Source organism: Hakea prostrata, chromosome 10 (assembly GCF_041222555.1).
Source record: "Hakea prostrata isolate BN-2017 chromosome 10, UWA_Hpros_2, whole genome shotgun sequence".
Taxonomy (NCBI): Eukaryota; Viridiplantae; Streptophyta; class Magnoliopsida; order Proteales; family Proteaceae; genus Hakea; species Hakea prostrata.
This window is the reverse complement of record NC_142609.1, coordinates 41,907,195-41,925,849: the sequence shown is the minus strand read 5'-3', so window position 1 is coordinate 41,925,849 and position 18,655 is coordinate 41,907,195. Positions and strand designations below refer to the sequence as shown.

At 37.0% G+C, this 18,655-nt stretch overlaps 2 protein-coding genes across 6 annotated transcripts; both read left to right on the top strand.

The window, feature by feature from the left end:
- The first annotated feature begins 543 nt into the window (after window positions 1–543).
- LOC149003086 (period circadian protein) lies at window positions 544–8,554 on the top strand. 2 transcript variants are annotated; one of them, XM_089138215.1, is made up of 4 exons: window positions 544–850; window positions 929–1,028; window positions 2,433–2,816; window positions 3,085–4,865. In XM_089138215.1, the coding sequence occupies exons 1-4, from the start codon at window positions 747–749 to the stop codon at window positions 3,097–3,099; spliced, it is 603 nt and encodes a 200-aa protein (XP_088994341.1). In that variant the 5' UTR covers window positions 544–746; the 3' UTR covers window positions 3,100–4,865. The 2 variants fall into 2 exon arrangements, with proteins under 2 accessions (XP_088994341.1, XP_088994342.1); XM_089138216.1 differs by lacking the exon at window positions 3,085–4,865 and adding an exon at window positions 7,801–8,554 and having other exon boundaries at window positions 680–850.
- A 1,310-nt stretch (window positions 8,555–9,864) lies between these two features.
- Window positions 9,865–16,099, top strand: LOC149003085 (transcription elongation factor SPT4 homolog 1-like). 4 transcript variants are annotated; one of them, XM_089138375.1, is made up of 7 exons: window positions 9,865–10,045; window positions 12,842–12,947; window positions 13,364–13,502; window positions 13,630–13,716; window positions 14,191–14,246; window positions 14,521–14,582; window positions 15,758–16,099. In XM_089138375.1, exons 3-7 carry the CDS (start codon window positions 13,426–13,428, stop codon window positions 15,806–15,808), a joined length of 333 nt encoding a protein of 110 aa, XP_088994501.1. In that variant the 5' UTR covers window positions 9,865–10,045; window positions 12,842–12,947; window positions 13,364–13,425; the 3' UTR covers window positions 15,809–16,099. The 4 variants fall into 4 exon arrangements, with proteins under 4 accessions (XP_088994501.1, XP_088994500.1, XP_088994499.1 ...); XM_089138373.1 differs by having other exon boundaries at window positions 9,872–10,045; window positions 13,625–13,716; XM_089138374.1 differs by lacking the exon at window positions 12,842–12,947 and having other exon boundaries at window positions 9,868–10,045.
- The last annotated feature ends 2,556 nt before the right edge of the window (window positions 16,100–18,655 follow it).

Sequence of the window (18,655 nt, the reverse complement as noted above, 5' to 3'; positions counted from 1 at the left end):
TCATATGGGCATGAGTTTGAGCAAATGGTATCAATCATAGAGTTCGGATCCTCTATCATGATGAATAGAGGTCTATAATCTCTTCATACTTTCAGAATTTAGAAGTGAGTCCCAATGTGGTGGAGAGTTGTGAAGAATAACAAGTGAGGGGTGGATTGTCAACTTACAGTAATAGTGTGACATTACATATATGGTATGGTTGCATAGTGGTTCGTTTTTTTTTTGTTTGGGGAGGGGGGGTTTTCAATGTCACCCCTTAACTTATTCAATTTATCCATCATTGTACCATAAATTTTATTTATTTTTTACTTATTTATTTTTAATATACCCCACCTCTTAAGTTTAGAAATACTATTCATGATGTATATCTCCAAAATAAAGATTTATGACTTAGACGAGGAAAAAGTTGTAAAAGGTGGTAAGAAATGAAAAAAATGAGTCGATTACGGAATTTTCATTCAATATTATTCTCGTCCTTTTGAAATATTTAATTAGCTTACACCCATATGATTTCTTAGTGGTAGAGGATGCATTTGATATATTTTCTCTCCACAGGGTTCTGATTGATAAATTGGTTAACTCAGTTCTTCTTTCGTTGTAATGGCAGTACTTGGTTTGAACAGTTAGAACAAGACCAAATAGTTTCAGATAGGTCGATAGTCTAGTTGGTACAGAGGAATACACACATACTTCACGAAACAGGAGAAGGATTTAGGAAAGCTTTGTGTTTCTCTTCCGGCTCAAGAATGCAAGTAGCTTCGAAGGTGATTTTTCTTTTCAGAGACGCCGATGGCTTTGGCCCTGCAATCTCAGATGCTCTGCACCCCAAGGAGAGCTCCCTTCGAAGAAAGTAATTCCTCTTACCTTCCTTATTCACTCTCAAGGTGTTTCACTGTCTTATCGTTCATTTCTTCATTAATTTTAACAGAGAAACCTCGTTCGAGCTATCACTAGAGAAGTATGGAATCAGCAATCGCAAAGTTTCAGGAGACGCCGTCCACTTTATTGATCCCCAGGGTTTTTATCAGGTACTGAAGATGTTCTTTCTTCGACAAGTTAGGGGATTTCATTTCGTTGTTGAAATTTTCAACTCTTTTTTTTTTTTTTTCATTTGATTTTAAAAGAACTTTTACATCTCAATTAAGATATTGAGCAAGGTTTGTTTTGAACATGTGGCTTATACTTGAAGAGCTTCATGGGGAACATCTGGATGTCTCTATCGTTAGGGGGAATGCGGTGGGGAAGAAAGGGAACTAGGTAATTGTAGAATTTGGAAATTGAGGGAAATTCGGAACACGGAGGAAACATAAATCGGTATACATACTCATATTTATTATTCTGTGAAACTCGAGTAGAAACGTTTTCTAGAGGAGTCTAACCAAATCCATGATGGTTGAGCTTTGGGGTCTGTGTCGCCCCTAAAATTGTATGCGTTGGACTTGCTCACTGAAATCATAGATATAGCGTTGTTCCTTCATCTTTTAATCTGAATTTTGGTTCACCTGATGAGGGTTCTGATGATGGTGCAATAAAGAACTATTCTAGGTCTACATGAGGTGAAGAGCTTTGGTTCTCTCAATTCAACTCCTAGATGTCTTGATTGCCTAACCTATACATGCATTTCGTCAGCACTTCTTCCAGAGTCATCTTTAGGTTTCTCCTTGGCTCTTTTGGCTCCTTTGTTATTAATCAAATTACTCTTTTGCATCTAACATCCTTCATTTGAACATGGTTATGCTACCTCAAATGACTTTCTTGAAGCTTCTTTTGAAACACTTGTGAGTTGATCATTCCTAGTTTTGCCACACCTATCTCAACATCATTGTCTCAGCCAAAGTTATCAAAGCGTCCGCCTTGTTGCCTTGGCCATTTTTGAGTCAAGGCGATTTGGTGTCACCTTGGTTTTTGTTGCCATCTATCGTCTAACATTGCCTTGTCTCCTTCACAACCATCTTAGCTACGCCAAGTCTAGCAGAGCTGCATCTTTCCAACATTCTATACTATCCTCATAGCCTATTGTATGATTGTCCTGCAAAATATTGCTTTGAGTTTTAAAGGTGTGTGTCAATCACACAACACTCTGGATGCACCTCCCCACTTTGTCCTCCCAGTTTAATTTTTGTGTAACTGTGTAACACCATCTCCGTATTGCATTATTTATCTATGAGTTGAGTCCAGATACCTAAAATAGTTACTTTGGAGAATCCTTACAAACCATGTATTCCATCTTTGCTGTACTTGTCTTAAAACCTTAATGATTTCAAAGTTGACCTCTATAATCCCAACTGGCATAGATTCTTCCTGTTAAAGCTAGAAGTTTGATAAATTAGCATGTACAATCTGTTGTTCAGCTTAAATCACTGAGTTGTTTAAGGCCTACTTATGATTCAAATTGGTTTGGTTTATGTTCACCTAATGTTCTCATATGACAGGTTTCCATTTTGCTTCTGCATGAATATGAGCTGCCTATTGTTTCCTGTGCTGTTCATGAAGTCCTGTCATCAATCATTGGAGAAAACTCTTCCATTTTACCCACGATCATAGTCCCCTTCCTCCTGGCAGAAAAGCTCAAGTGCGAAACAGCAAACCCCACTGGCCAAAAATCTACTCTTTGTGGAACAGCTATTGGCCCTGTAACAGACTTTACTCAAGCTGTGGTTGCCAAAACGTGTAAGCCACCATCTTCATTGCAGATTCACAATGAAACCTTGGCCTGCTTGCTTCAGTTGGTCAGAATCTTGAAGCTACCAACTGTTCTCCTGATTGGATCAAGAGGCCAACATCAATCTCGAAAAACTGCAGATGAAGGGATGGAGGTATTATTCTTAATTCTTTTAGCCCCCCCCCCCCAAAAAAAAAAAAAAAAAAACATTTTCTCTTTTTAATTTTTCTGTGGAAGATCTGTTTCTCCATTTCTCAGGTTTCTCTTCATTAATGTTGATGTCATCTGCAATCTTCTTGTTAATTACTACTGCATTTTCTTTGATTATTATACCCACACTCACTCCCCTTCACAACAGAAAAGAAGCTTCTAATTATATTTATACAAATTGAATGCTGAATTGGCTTTTCATTGGAGATCAGAAGGAGACGTACTAAGTTGCAGTCTTGCAGAGATAACAAGAAATGAACCTGTTACAATTGTAGACCTGATTAGTCGGAAGAAGAATCTACCAGCCAGTTATCTTTCAATTATTTTCCACCTCCAACATGTTAATACTTGAAGGTTATATCAGTAAGGTCGAGTTTGGTAGCCAAGAGAAGAAAAGAAAGCAATTAATTTTTGTTGTTTGGTCACAACTAGAAAAGAAAAGGTAAAAAATCTTTTCAAGATTAACCTGTGATTTAACTACGATAGGTTTTTCTTATTTGTTTAGTAGAACCATGATTAGGTGAAAGTAGGCAAGAGTTGTGATTGAGAAAAGACTTCACATAAGACATATTGATAAGTACAGTAGCCATAAGTTTTCTTTTTCATTTCTTGCCAATTTTACAAGATTTCTTCTTTTATGATAGCATTAGAAAATATCACCAATCCCCATGTGCTAAGAGTCTCCTTCCTACAACTGGATGTCCCGAACACCAAGAAAATAGTACAAATTTTGTATTGTTTTCTTCTCTTCTTTGGGCTACCAAAATCATGCTAAGTTTTTGAGCTGAGGGTTATATGATAAAGTTATAGTCTTCTATTACCAATTTGAATTTCAAGAATTCAAGTAACCTACTAACTAGTAACCATATCAATAAACAATTCCTATCAGAATGCTATACATTTTGTCAAACAATTCCTATAAAGCAGATTACTGAAGAAACTCAAACTGAAATGTATTCCCTACTTATCTGCCTGGATCTAGAAGTCAAGGTTTGACCCTTGATTACTTCATGGTCTGTCCAGGAGATCGCTATATGTTTGGATTTGTTCTTCATAAGGTATGTCTAATATCAATAATGAAGCCTTTATCAGCCATGAGGTGGCAGTTATTCAATCTGAAGTCTTTGTGGTTGATATATCATCTGCTTCAAACACAACCGACTTATTTGCAGGTTGCTGCTAGTTTTGGAACGTATGACACAATGACTAATTGGGTCATTATTTCTGTTATTACCAGAGATGCTGCAGTAAGACCTAGGCTTTTTGCCATCATTCTTCGGGTTTAGTTTAGATAGAGGGGTTGGAAATAGAAAATAAAGAAAGGAGTAGTTGTACTATCCTCTGTAGTTCAAACTTCATATCTTTCTTCTTCTCCTTCCCAATCTCACTTTCCTGTTGCTAACAATGGAGGAATAGTGCTGTTATTTAACAAAACAAAAATGGGAGGCTGGTACTAAAAGAAAGGGTAAACAGCAGAAAGCCGAGATTGAGGAGGAGAAGAAGAATGATAGAGGAAAGTAAATGGTGTAGGCCTCTCAGCTGGAAATTGACTCACACCTCACCTGCTCAGGTTGGCATCCTACCGAGGCTGCTGTCTGTCTCAATAAGCACTCTAGATCTGACTGAAAACTAATAGAAAAAGGTAAGAGTTTGTCAAAAGCATGGTGGGCTATATTCTTGCTATCTGATGTATAAATTGGAGATAACAGTAATGTGGTTTTGATATATTCATATCACTACCAATAGAACAGTACCATATAGCAGAAAAAGATTTTCTAGAATCAAGGGACGTTCACCAAGCAAAATCTGGAATTCTGATGAGAGGATAGTGCTGGTTGAGTGCTTCTCTTAATGTTTAGAACAGTAGTCGAGCATATGTTAGATGTCTTTATTTTAGTAACTAGGATGTTATTTGTAATTGGTGTCTACTTTTTCTGTCATATTAGAGCTGTTTTGGAGTAGCTCTAGTACATGATAAGCTATGAGAATGTCGTTTGAGGTGGCATGACCATGTTCAATGGAGGCTTCTAAATGCCCCCTGTACAAATGATTCATTTAATCTAGATTGAAGGAGCTAAAAGTGCTAGAAATGGTGAGAGAAAACATGTACAGCTTGGGCCTTGTTCTAGTATGACCTCTAATAGAGCAAATTGGAAGGCAAGGATCTATATAGCCGACCCCATTTAGGATGAAGCTGAGTTGTTGTTGTTGTGTTTTAGTTATTTTTAGCTATTTATGCATAGATCATTGGGGAGGGAGTTGAGGGATATTTGATGCAGTTCTAATTTAGAGCTGCAATGGTGGGCTGTAAAGGAAGGGTAATTAGAAGAATAGGAAGGGGAGGAGGTAGGAAGAGGGAAAAGAGTGCTTACACTCACACACCAGCCACGGAGGCTCTCACAAACATAACTCAATCCGTTCTATTCAATCCGAATATTGTATCCTAATACAATCTATTTAAAGAGAAGAAAAAATTCCAAAATCCTAACTGAAGTCTAAAACAGGCTGACATAGGAATACTAGAACAAATAAAAGACTAAAACTAAAACTAAAATAAAATATTTAAACAAATAAAAGATTAAACTAAAACTGAAATAAAATATTTAATTAAGTCTTAACTCTTGTTGGATCAAACCCCATTGGACCAGTTTGATAGGAACCTCGATCGAACACTGAACACCAGCTATTGGCAGCACTCTGATTCACTCAAAAACACACAGACAACACTTGAATTGTATCAACAAGATCTGAAGAAGAAATATAAATGATCACTGCGATAGACTCCTTAACAGGATACTATTACAAGACTCTCCCAGAGCCAAACACCCTTCAAAATGCCCCAGTTGAGGGTCTTCAGTTCCCCACAAGCTAGCTTACCCAACAAAACTCTATCCAATACCCCCTTGCATATTCCCCATGCCCACTAATATTTGCCCAATAATCCCCCAAATATCCTAACTAACTACTTTTCACATTGGCCACCATGAGAGTGGCTACTCCCCAATAGGATGCTGCCACTTGTTTTTGTCCTTTTTGGTCACCCCACGTGATTTTTTGACACCCTACAGCTCCCCTACCCCTGCACCATCAACTTTAGTGTCCTAACAGTCATTTTTTTGGGTTGGACTGGAACTGATTGAACTGGTCAGACACTGGATCAATATTTGGAGGTTGTCTTTGTACATAGGTCTTTTGGAGGTAGGAGTTATGACAACTTATTAGATAAGCCTATTAATAGGTACAATATGAATAGATTGGTATGAATTTAATCTTGAACTTTCTCTGTTGAGAAACAAGGCATTCTTTCATCCGTAAAGTCAAGAGGATCGGCTTCCTCCTAATTCAGCCAAACCTCTTTCCTTTTTCTTACCAATGATCTTTTCCCTTCTTATTTTATTTAGATTTTTCCGTGTCTTATCATTTGGTATTAGTGTTTGGTCAATCCTAAATTATGGATATGAGATCATTGAGTCCATGCATTCATCTGCTCAGGATGGTGATGACCTCCGGCAAGATGGCTAAAATTTTTCGAAGTCCCCTATAGATTTGGCTGATTTGAAGAAAAAAGTTATAACAGTGCAGCCTAGGCAGCAAAAGGATGACGCGGAGGAGAAGAATCACAAGCAATGCAAATCATCCAGCACTTCTTATGCTTATCCACCACCAAAAGGGGCTGATTTTCCATAAAACAAGCCAAGGGTCAGGTTGTATAGGATATGAGCCTTTGGTCTCTTGGCTTTAAGGTGTAACGGGTGCTCTATATGGACCTAGACACATGGTATAAGGGCTGCATACGAATTGGGTTTAGTTACTGAGTTTAATTACTGTTGGAGCTGAAGCAGGTTGATTTTGATTGAATTTAAGTTCTTATTTTATGGTTTGTTTCAGAGGTTATGTGGTTAACTTTATCTCATGACTTAAGTAGAATCTCACTAGGGCTCACCCACCTTCTTGCAGATAGCAAGGTGGTAGTGATATATTATATTTTGGTTCTTAATTCTCCCTTTTAATTAGGACTTAGTAATGCAGTAACCCCCTCGCCCTTCTTTTATTCTGCTCTCCTCTTTCTCTAATACCCCCTATGTGGGATGAATAGACTTTATGCAACTTTCTGCTCAAGCATGCTGCGGCTGGTTGTTTTCCCTGTAGTATTTAAAGTCTGAATTGAGGCACCTCTGTGGTTCAAGTTCTAGTTGTTGGGGATCCTTGGTGTAGTCGAAGGTGGAGACTGAATTTAGTATTTAATGCCCAAACTTCTGCTGTAACTGTGGATTCAGTCTGCTACTAGAAGGTCATTCAGTCCTTTCCAAAGATACTGATCATGAATAGTTACTGCAATAAAGAACAGACCTAATCAGTAAGTTTTCTTGACAAGAAACAGATGTCAGACCCTAACCTACCCCTTTGCTTCCATCCCTGTTCATTTCCCAAGCTTCCAGTCCCTTTCGCTACATTAAAAGGATTTCACCCCCCCTCCTTCCTTTTATCAAACCCCAAAACTCCCCAGTTCTTAAGTTCGAGTTTTCCCATAATCTGCAACTTCAGACCCCACTTCCAGCAGACCTGACTATTAGTTCATTTACAAATTTGACCCTAGACCACCCCACTCCCCCCCCCCTCCAAAAAAAAAAAAAAAAAAAAAAAAGGTAAAATAAAATAAAACCTATGTGCTACTTTCAGTTCCCTTTGCTGCCTTATTACCATCCTGACCCTAAATGCTCTCAAGTCCAGGCTCTCATCAAATTTTAAAGAACTTAGCAGTTTTCTGGGTTACTGCTGATCCTCAAGTGTGTTATTTTCTTTTAATATATTTGCTTGTTGGCTGCCTTGTATGGATAAGATATAAAATTTAGTGCCCATCTCATATATATATAGATCTTTAGCTGCTAGAAATCATAACATTGACTAGTCAATGATTTTTTTGTCAGGTGCTGTATGAAATGGGAGAATTCCTGGGAAATATTGTGAATTTACTTTTTGTGAAAGATCTAGTTCATTGGACTCCTTCACAGAAATCTGGGGATGTCCAGGAACCATGGCGTGCATTATATGGCTGATCTGCACGCTTTCCCCCACAATCGAAGACACTTATAGGCTAGTTGAACCCGGAGGGCCTTTGATGAGAGATGAAGGTTCTCCAGTTTCATTTTGTTGCAAGTGATGCATTGAAGACTTGGTTAAATATACTTTTCACATGGAATTTGGTCTTATCTCCTGATGCAAATTCATACCCAATTGCATTTGGCGAATTTAGGAGACGAAGAACTTGGTTGCAGTCGCTGTAGATCTCTGTTGATGTTTAGGCATGATTAAGAACTTTTTCTTCTCATGATGAAAACTAACAATTCTAATTCAGTTGGCTGACTGCTGGGAATACAGAAAATTGTTAGCAACAAACTTACAGATGTTCCTAACTTTTGAGGTGTTGGAATAGTATAAATTGTGCCCCATTAACAACCTTCAGGATATGCAAAAAGTTTGAAATAACAGACCCAAGCCAAGTTGTCATAGACAAGTGAAGAGATCAAGGATCTCTTTCTCATTGCATCATATCTCTTATATAATGGTTGGGTATAAAACAACCTGCCTTGAACTAGCCCGTCCTTAACGACTAAGTAGTAAGAACTCAACGTTAAAAAAATCCCCAAAACCCAGCGTTCCTTATTTAGAACTAAATGAACCTCCACACAGTAGGACGAAAATGAGTCGAAGGGAAATGTATGCGCCTGATGAAGTCCTTTGCTCGTTCTACCTAGGAAAAAAATAAAAAATAAAAACCAATTTACTCCGAAGTCATGAGTCCGGATCATCTCCCCCAATGGGTAGTACAGAGTGTTCTCCAACGGCTGTTGACCACAAATTACAAGGCACAGGATTAAGGTAATGGGTTTTTTACAAAAAAACGTTTTATTATTTTTAACTTGTGGGCTCTAGATAGTTGTGATTGTAAGCCGTCTGAAGAGCACAGAGTCCTCTCCCTTACTTAGGGGTTAGTAATGGTCTCCACCTCAATTTCCAATAAGCTAATATAAAGCACTTAAAAAAAAAGAAAAAAAAAGGGGAAAGAAAGAAGAAAAAGACGAAAAGAGATTTGAATGAGCTAATTGGTTTCGATTGATTTGACATGGTCAATTTACAAATACTAACTAATGTACTATTACAGTCATCCATCTGATTAGCTGCTATGTTTGTATATTTTTCAAAATACATCAGAAGCACCGAGTTTGGGACTTTATCATATTTCACTTGTTTTGTTATGTTAGGCATTTCCATTAACATGGGTAATTTCATAAGAGGTCATTTTGCTATAGATGGCCATGGTAATAGACTTGCTAAACATTCATTGTTAGTCCAAATTTTTTCTATCCTTCTCTTTTTTTGGCTTTGTCCATCTCCAATTGTAGGCCTCCAAGCATTGCCTCCAAAACACTTTTAAGTTTTTCCTTTTCTAAAATTGACGGATTGTAGATGTCCGTCACTGCATATCCCGATGCTCCATCCTATCGCGTCTAGTGCTTGGTTAGATACCCCTGCACAAATTAAATATCTTTGTTAGATTGTGGTACATACCTACACCAATTATCTTCTATTTCATCCTGGTTTACACAAATTGTTTGATTGGGATTTATTGAGTTCTCTTCCTCCCTTTGTAATTTTAAGGCCTTAATCCAATGGTTAATGCTTCCTAACGCCTTCACGGGGTTGGGTATTTTTTGATTAAATATTTTTTAGTTTCTTTCTTTCCAGATGAAATAGCATGTTATAAATATGACATGAACCACCAAACATTAGCTTTATTTAATCTTAAAATCATTCCATGACACCATCTTAGAAAAGATGTGTCCGCGTAGTTTTCAGTGCGGAGCCCCAAAGATCCAGTTGCATGTACTCTTTTTACCCGGTCACAAGAGATGAAGATGTGCCAGAATTAACCTACTTAAAAATATACACAAAACATTGGGGGAAGGGGGAATTTTGCAACTTTTTTACTCTATAGTTGATAAAGTCTAGAAAATTTTGCAACATTTTCGGAAATTTATTTTAGGAGAGAATTTCTTCATTTTACTTACTAACAGCAAGTATCAATCTAGGCATGAAAAAATCACATCGGCGACTGCAGCCTTCTTTCGTTTCTCTCCCTGGCGGAAACTCCTCCTTCCTCTCTCACGACAGGTTAGTTTTCTCCCCCTTTGCTTGCTGCTCTCTTATCCGGCCTTTGTTTTTCTGGTTTTGTTAGTGATTGAGTTAGGTTTTAGTTTTAGTTTGAGTTGGGATTAACAAGCTTACAAATTGTTGCTGAATTCTTTTTATTACTGTGAATGCAATGCCCTAATTCTCCCCTCCCCTCGACTAGTTGTGTGGAGTGACTAAGTTTGATTCGATTTTTTCTTCTTGAGCATTAAATTTGCATCCTAATTATATTTCCTTATTGCTGAATTTATCTCCGTAGTGAATTTCTATGGCTGATTTGAATTCGTGCTGTGCAAACCCTCCGCTAATCCCTCCTAGTGTCTTAGCTTAGGTTCCTGTTTCTTGTGGAATACCCTTGACCCTACATCAGTAACCTTAGACGTTAAGAACTTAAGACATAGCATCATTTACCTCAATTGCACAGTCAATTTCTTCCTGAGAGGCATCAGACCACAATGGATGATCCCAAATAGAAGTCTCCATTGTTGAAAGGAACTGTTGTAGCTTTTTGCACGAAATGATAAGGATACAATGAAGACTCCACTTAAGTACCACAAAATTCAATTCACCATGACTAAATAGCTCAAGAAAATGACAAACGAAAGAGAAAGACACTGCTGAAAGAAAAGAAAAATGTATACCAAGAAAATGAAATGCAGATCCAGCTCAAGGAATATTTGCCTAACAAAAATGAAGATAATTACACGGGAGCCATTTTTGCTACCATGGAAGCAAGAACTCTTCACCGTGTATAAAACCTAACAGGTCCATAAACCACTCTAGCTCAATTTCCTAGGGTCAAAAACCAATACCCACGAAGCCCCATTCTAGAGGTTGTTAAAGGATTGTAACTTTTGTTCCAAGTCTGTCCCTCCGGAATAAATAGTAATTCTAGTTGTCTTTCTTCTTCTTTACATACCATACACCCCTTTATGTCTTGGTTAATTACATTGTGCCATCAACCCCTTTGCTATCTTTGGTACATTTTGATGCAGATCCAGCACCAAATTGGGACCTTGTACCCAGGAATAAGCCTAGGGTTGGATCATACAGGGGTTGGGCCCTTTGTTCCATCAATTTACTTGGTAAAGGATCTCCAGGAACGAAAGTCTTCAAATTTTCTGCATGGGATAGGGTTGGGCATACAAGAAAAGAAAAAGTAGATGAAAGGATATTTAAGAAACAAAAACAATATGTTTTGAAACAACCCCTGGATGAAGATTGTCTTCAAAATCTGACTCCACATTATGACAGTAGAACCAGCCATAGTATCAAATGGGGGATCCTATCATAAGGGCATCCTCTGAAATTGCAACCAAAGCTGTGCAAGTTCTTCACAACTAGGCCTTCCAAATCCAACTAATGGACGCCCAATGCCTCGACTGAAGAAAGATCATTCAACCACTGCAATTGAACCTGCCAAGAGGATCAGAAGCAGAATAGGAATTCAATTGATTCTCACACCAGAAGAGGACTGACAGGGAATTCAAGGGTCTGAATTGCTTGATGGTAAGTTAACAGCATCTAGAATCTCTGGCCAATCTGACAATTATGCAGCATGTACTTTGGATTCATTGCCCACCCTGAAGTACAGTATGAAGTACAGAAGTGGGGAAAAGAGTAGCAAATACAAATTAAGCAACAAAGAAGAAGTTCAGATTCTTCAGAAAGAGGAAGCAAGCATGTGGTACAACCTTGAGAAAGGAAGAGTTCATATCCAAGAATACAAAATCTGGAAGGGAAGTAACTTGGTCAGGCAGGGGGTAGTGAAAAGGTACTGATAACCAGCAACCAGTAATAAGGGTGTCAATTGTGTACCAAAACTGTTTAACTATACCGAACCACCCTGTCTAAAACTGCACCGTTCAAAATTCGGTAGGTTACGTATCGAAACCGAATTTTGAAATTCGGTACAATACGGTACCGGTTTCAGGTATTCATACTGTCAGTATGTACCGAAACCCTATTGAATTGGTACGGTACCAAATTAAGGGATACAAATGTAATTTTATAATTAAAACACTTTACCATTACCCTATCCCTAATTCCTTGTTTCAGTCTTTCGTTTCATCCTTCACTCCTCTTCTTAGATTTACTTGCTTTGTCTCTGTTAATTAGTTTACTTGCTTTGTCTCTGTTAATATCAGATTCTATCTATTGTTTGGTCGCAATTTCATTAGGATCTTAATGAACTAATAACAAAAGTGGCATGTGTTTATTTGTACTAAAATTGTACCGCACTAGATACCATGTTTAAACTGTTTTGCCGACCGATTTAATACCGAAACCGTACTGAACTGTTTTTGCAAATACCGAAACCGTATCGTACCTTTTAAATTTGGTATGGTACAATGCTGGTTTTCAGTATTCAAAGTTGGTACCGTACCGATTAACACTCTTAACCAGAAAGTAAGGTCAATCATCAAATTCAATTCCAATCAGAAACAATTCAATGGTTACACAAGAGTGTATAGCGATCCTACTAAACCATAAGCATACATATTACAAGAAAACCAAAAAGGCTGTCCCAAAGTCCAAGCCTCCTACATTTAGCAAGGTCGGGAAAGTGTCACATGTATGCAGTTTGACCCCTGTTTCCAAAGAGACTGTTTGAAGGACTTGACCAAGCATTCATCAAGCGAGCTCTTAACCCATGATCATACATAAACTCTGAAATGAACTTTGAAACACTAACTTGGACTGAGATGCTGTAAACATGTCTAAATACAGTAAGATCTTATCTTCTAATTGCTAACAACATATCTCATTATCCCTAAGCCAAACTGCATCAGAGAGAATCTGAGGTTGTGGCCTTGTTCAGCCTTGTAGAAGTCTTTGGCAGCACCGTGCAGGGCAAGGTGGCGATGAAGGGAAGAGCGTGAAGGTGATTTAAAGGGCAGAAATCTCAAACCTTGTTAGTAAAAAAGGGACTAACACTGTTTTGGCTACTTTTGTAAATCTAAACTTGACTTTATTTCATTTTGTTAAATAAAAATTTCAGTGGTTAGTTTTGTATAATGAAACTCAAAAGTGAATAATCACGTAGTTTTCACAAAATTCATTTTCCAGAAAGATATGCTAAATGTGTTCTTTGGTACAAAATCTATTTTTCGTATGTTACCAAATGATTTTTGCATTTTGACCTAAAATGATTCTTGGTACTGATTTTTGAAAAATGGGTAAAAAAAAAAAGTGAAGACCATACCAAAGAGAGCTTCGCTCTTTTCTATGGATTGATTTTTAGTCTTCAAACCCTATTTTCCAATGAATATACATTTCTTTCGTGGTTTTGGTTCCCAGGACTCCCAAGTAGACAAAGAAGAAGAAAGCTGCTGTGGTTTGATACTTGAAGATGGCAAATTATGCACAGATTCCCACGAGTTTTGGACACGAGCTCCGGGCTTGCCTTCGCTGCAGGCTTGTCAAGACTTATGATCAAGTACTTATCCTTTACCCTTGGATTAGGGTGTAGTTGAAAAAATTATCAAGCTAATTGCTTTTATTTTCTTCTGTATTTGTTTCTCTCATTTTTCCCCCCTCTGATTATGGTGAAATTTTTAGTTCAGAGAATCAGGCTGTGAAAACTGCCCTTTCTTTGGCATGGACAAAGATCATGAGCGCGTAGTGGACTGCACCACACCTAATTTTACTGGGTAAATTTTGTTTTCTAAATTGACTGGTCGTGTCTTAATGCTAGTTCTATGCAATCTGTATATCTCTTAAACTGTTTAAGGTTCTCTGAGGGTGTTTAACATTGAGAATGAATGGGGTTTCTTTGTTATGGGTCAATTTTAAATCTCTAATAGTTTCCGGTTGTTTGGGGAGGGGACGATTAAATACTTAATCTGTTCTTTCTCCATATTTATTTCTGGGTTAGGTTTCTGTGGATATTTTTATGAAGGTTTCAGGCCTGGAGAGAACTGTCCAGATGGGTTAGAAAACCACTATAGATGTTAATTGCTTGATTGATAGTGTTTGCTGGTTCTGCTTTGTGTAATTTCTCAACCATCATCTTTTATGGGTTGAGGGACAGGGCTAAATTTGCGTAAATCACAAGTTACTGAATAACTAGCATTGTGTTTGTGGACTTCTAGTTATTAACAATGGGAATCTTTTGTGTTATGAAGAATAATTTCGGTTATGGATCCAAGTAGAAGTTGGGCTGCTCGGTGGTTGCGCATAGGTAAGTTTATCCTTTGTTACATTTTGAAGTTTTTTTTTTGGATTCAAGATAATGGATATATGAATCGATGTTGCTTACTTGTATTTGCTGCTCATCATTTTATGTTTTACACAAAAAAAAATTATGTTTGCATCTCCTGTTCAGATGTTGCACAATCTTCAGTATTCCTGTTGGTAGAATTATTTTTTGCTTCCATTGAGGGTTTAGATGATTTAGTACGGTTGTCCTTGTTAATGTTTAGGTGAATGAATGTGAGGTCTCCCTTTTTCTGCAGGGAAATTTGTTCCTGGTTGTTACACTCTTGCTGTCTCAGAAGCACTCTCAGAAGACTTGCAGGTTAGATTTTTCATCTGTCATCCAGTGAGATAAATTGGGTAGCCTCAAGATTTTCTGCTTATTGTATTGATTTATGAGTTGGATAGTTCTAGCATATGCTGATTCATTGATTCCACATCACAAGTGCGGCAGTAGACCTGGGGTTACCATGTAGGTCGTAGGTGTACAAATTGAGTAGCATATAATTTATATACTCAATTCATGTTTTAGATTTGACAAAAAAAATTCTTATTTTAAAGGAATAACCCACTGTGCCATATCTGGTACATTAAGATTACCCACTTCATGATGATAATTTTTGGTACTACCCAGTTTATCAAATGTTCATCATCATGTCATGACCACATACTTGGTTGGCCCTTTTTCCTTTTCCATTTTAACCTCTTCCATTGTAGACTTCATTGTCGAATGCAGAGATAGTCAGGATATTTGCCTAGAAGCAGCTACCCTTGAGAGAATGAATAGCTAACTAATCAAGCACTTCTCACCCAAAGAGTTGGAACATTTCTGGAAAATTTTCCCCCAAAGAAATAAACTTAATTAGAAGTCTCAAAACTGTTCTGTTGGAATATAAATGGAAACTGGATGGTATTTGATCCTTGTCATGAGCTCAGACATCTTTAACAGATATTGAAAGATAAAGCAGTTAGCTAGCCAGTCAATTTAGGGATTTGAGAAAGTCAGTGGCAACCAAATTTGAAACCAGGAAACTGAGTAAATGTACCTCACCTAGCATGTGTGTGCATCTCCGCATATGTAGTGAGTATATCATGGATTGGCAAACTGAGGCTTTCTTGCTGTCACTTGAGGAACCATAGCCTTAATATATTTGCATCCAATACTGTTTTTATTTTGGTTTTGGTAATAAGCCAAGTCATTCAAGAACACAAGGCCTCTTGGGAACATTAGATCCAAGAGCCAAGGAGAGGAAATAGGCCAGACTGTCTTACTTGCAATAGATAGAGCTTGCCAAGCTAAATAATCCACAACCATGTTGGATTCTCTACCTGAGAGGGACACCACCCACTGACTACCTCTCCAGGGTGGGTAGTTCTGAACTTCACATTGGAGCGTGAAGGAACTTTTGATTTGATCTGGTTTATATTGGTTACAGTTTGTTCATTCCATTGCTTGAATTGCAACTATAAATTCATGCATTCTCATTCACCTTGCAGGCCATATGTGAGGAGGAGCATGTGCAATATATCCCACCAAAACGTGTATAATATGCCTTTCAATGGCATTGACATCGCATGTTGATATAAATGGATGCATGCCCTAAGATTTGGTTCATCTAGTAGTGGCTTGTTGAATGGGTGGATATCTAACATCTCTGTCATCATGACTCTGGATGCAGAATAGGCATTTTGTGCTCTTTAATGTATGGAGTAGAAGATCAAGAAAAAGTTCTCAGTGTGTGACCAAATAGGACTCAGGTGCTTAAATGAAAGTGTTGCCCTGTGCATCACTTGTCCATGAATATAGTGTAGAATCTAAATTTATGTGATTTTCAGATTCGTTCTGTAAATTCTTCTGTACCTGGCGTACAAGGACTTCTAGGTAAGAGGGTTAATCTGGCTTCAGAAATTAAAATCAGCCTTTTATAAAATGCGGAAACTGAATTCAAAAGGAATTACTTGGGTTTTGGCTTTGGGTGAAACTGGTTGGTAGTCTCGGGACCAAACAAAGTTTTTTTTTTTTTTTTTTTTGGGTACAAAGGCGCTAATCAAATGAAATTCTCATTAGTTCTCTTAAAGTTTTCTTATGTCTTCTATTAGCTCTTCTAATCCATTCAATCTAGATTAAATCACTTCTTTGTATAAGCATCGGTTGCACAACTCATAATAGAATTGACTTTACTAGGCCGTGAACCCCTTTACTCCCACCAAGTAAAGAAAAAACACCACTTTATTCCAAAGTCACCACATGAAATAACATGCCACACACAAAAAACCAAGAGAGAATTTTTTTCTTTTCTCCAACCTTCTCTTGACACTAGTTTGCTCCTTTTGTTATCTTTTGTTTGAAAAGTCTTTCGAGCCTAAAAGAATTCCATCATCAAGGGTGGAAGGTGGAGGTGAGGGTGGTGGTCTTGAGTGAGAGGTGGCCATTTTACTTTTTATTTTTGCTAAAATTGGTGGGAGTTAAAATTACTTGATTTGTTTTAATTGATTTGACATAGTAAATTTACATTCAAATCTTGATATTCTTCAAAACGATAAAAATATCTTGGGATAATTACTATTGCCTCCTTGTACTTTTGTTTTATTACTAATCAAACCTCTTTATTTATGAAATTACTGTTGTCCCCCTCACTTCTAACGGTGTTAAATGATTGTTAACATCGAATATGCAATGTCTATTTTACCCTTCATTAAAATTAAGAAGTTAAAAATATGACATTACCCTCATTTTTAGAAACTATATTGCACGTCAATTATATCCTTAAAATCTTATATTTTATGATAAATTTTGGCTTTGGTGGGACCACACACTTTGTACAATGGTTAGCATATATTAGGAGATTTTCAATTTTCAACTTTGAATTACATTTGATATTTCCTAGTATTTTAGTTTCTATTTTAAATTTTATTTAATCACATATTTCATTTATTCTGTGATTTATTTTTAGACAAGAAAATCAAGTCTTTTCTTTATTCGGTAGTTTCTTTTTAGAAAATTTAATTTAATTTTTCTCCATAGTCAATTAAGGATAGTATTATAACTTACAAAAGGGTAAATAAGTAAAGAAATAATTGTAGGGTTATTTTTGGGTTTTTGAAAAAATATATAGATGCCACATCATCAGTAAACTAACTAAGATTAACGGAAGGGGGCATTAGTAATTTTAGACAAAGTTAAAGGTTGAATTAGCAATTTTAAAAAGTAGAGGGGATAAAGTATCAGAGTACAAGGGGGCAATAATAATTATCCCTAATATCTTTTAATAATGTAAATATCTGCTATAACCTTTTACAATCAATTGAATTACAAATACGGTACAAAGTGTCTGCGATATAGGGTGATATATTGCCTTGTTACTGAGGGTCTACTTCCCCAGTAACACGATATATACCAAATATCAACGATAAATCACTGAAAAATCGGCGATATATCGCGAAAACTCGATTTTTCGGCCATATATAGCCAAATTCACCATATTTAATAGAATTTCATTTGATTTTTCATTTGATTTTTGCCAAATTGACGTAAGACCTCTACAGGCTCCAGGGGCGTTGCTCCCACACCCCCACAGAAGCGGCCTTCCCGAACCCCTCCTACTAACCGGGGAGCAGGACCCGTGTCAGTCGCCAACAGAATGTGAAGCATGAGTCATACTCAAACATAATTGTATAATGAATGGTAGACTTTAATACTTCTCTTCACCAATTGTGTATTTGTATTCTTTTTGCATGTTTATATTAGTTTATATGAGTTTTCCAAACTTCCAGTTTTACCCGCATATAGCCTGACATGTGCTAATTAGAAACTTTAGATTAGTGATGTTTTAGGTCAAAATAATGCTACCAATATGTTATTGGCCTCAAATTAGGCTACACAACAAAATTCATGTCAAAACGACCATAAATACTTCCTGAAACCAGGGGTCGAATTTTCATCGACACTCCAGCCAAAAGTCACGAATATGTCCATGACACTGTTCGACATTTCGGGCTGTGATTGCAAATAAATTGATAAAGGGTTAAAAAAAGAAAAAGATTGACAAAGGAATCATTAGTGTAAGATTACTTCATTTAAAATTAATGTTGTTTACATTATATCATCTTTCAATTAAAGAATTGGCTTTCAAAGATAAAAGATATTTCTCCACACTAATGTACTGGATTCCATCAAAACCATATGGTTAAGTGTGACAATCAAAGGTTGCTCAGTCGATAACGATCAACCCCTCTTAATTAAAAATGTGTATCAGCTTCCTTGATGGGGAGTATCTTATGTTCCTCTAATGGCGATACAATCATAAATTATGTGGAGTCTACAAGTAAAAAATAATAAAATATTAAAAAAATAAATTCCATTACCTTAACCCTATGGACCCTACCCTCTGTGAT

Excerpts from the sequence above, each read along its gene's own strand:
- LOC149003086 (XM_089138216.1), top strand. The coding sequence starts at position 747 with ATGCAAGTAGCTTCGAAGGTGATTTTTCTTTTCAGAGACGCCGATGGC. Across the intron at positions 1,029-2,432 it reads ATCCCCAGGGTTTTTATCAG|GTTTCCATTTTGCTTCTGCA; the intron begins GTACTGAAGATG and ends CTCATATGACAG. Across the intron at positions 2,817-7,800 it reads CTGCAGATGAAGGGATGGAG|GTGCTGTATGAAATGGGAGA; the intron begins GTATTATTCTTA and ends TTTTTTTGTCAG.
- LOC149003085 (XM_089138373.1), top strand. The coding sequence starts at position 13,416 with ATGGCAAATTATGCACAGATTCCCACGAGTTTTGGACACGAGCTCCGG. Across the intron at positions 13,503-13,624 it reads TTGTCAAGACTTATGATCAA|TTCAGAGAATCAGGCTGTGA; the intron begins GTACTTATCCTT and ends TGAAATTTTTAG. Across the intron at positions 14,583-15,757 it reads CACTCTCAGAAGACTTGCAG|GCCATATGTGAGGAGGAGCA; the intron begins GTTAGATTTTTC and ends TTCACCTTGCAG.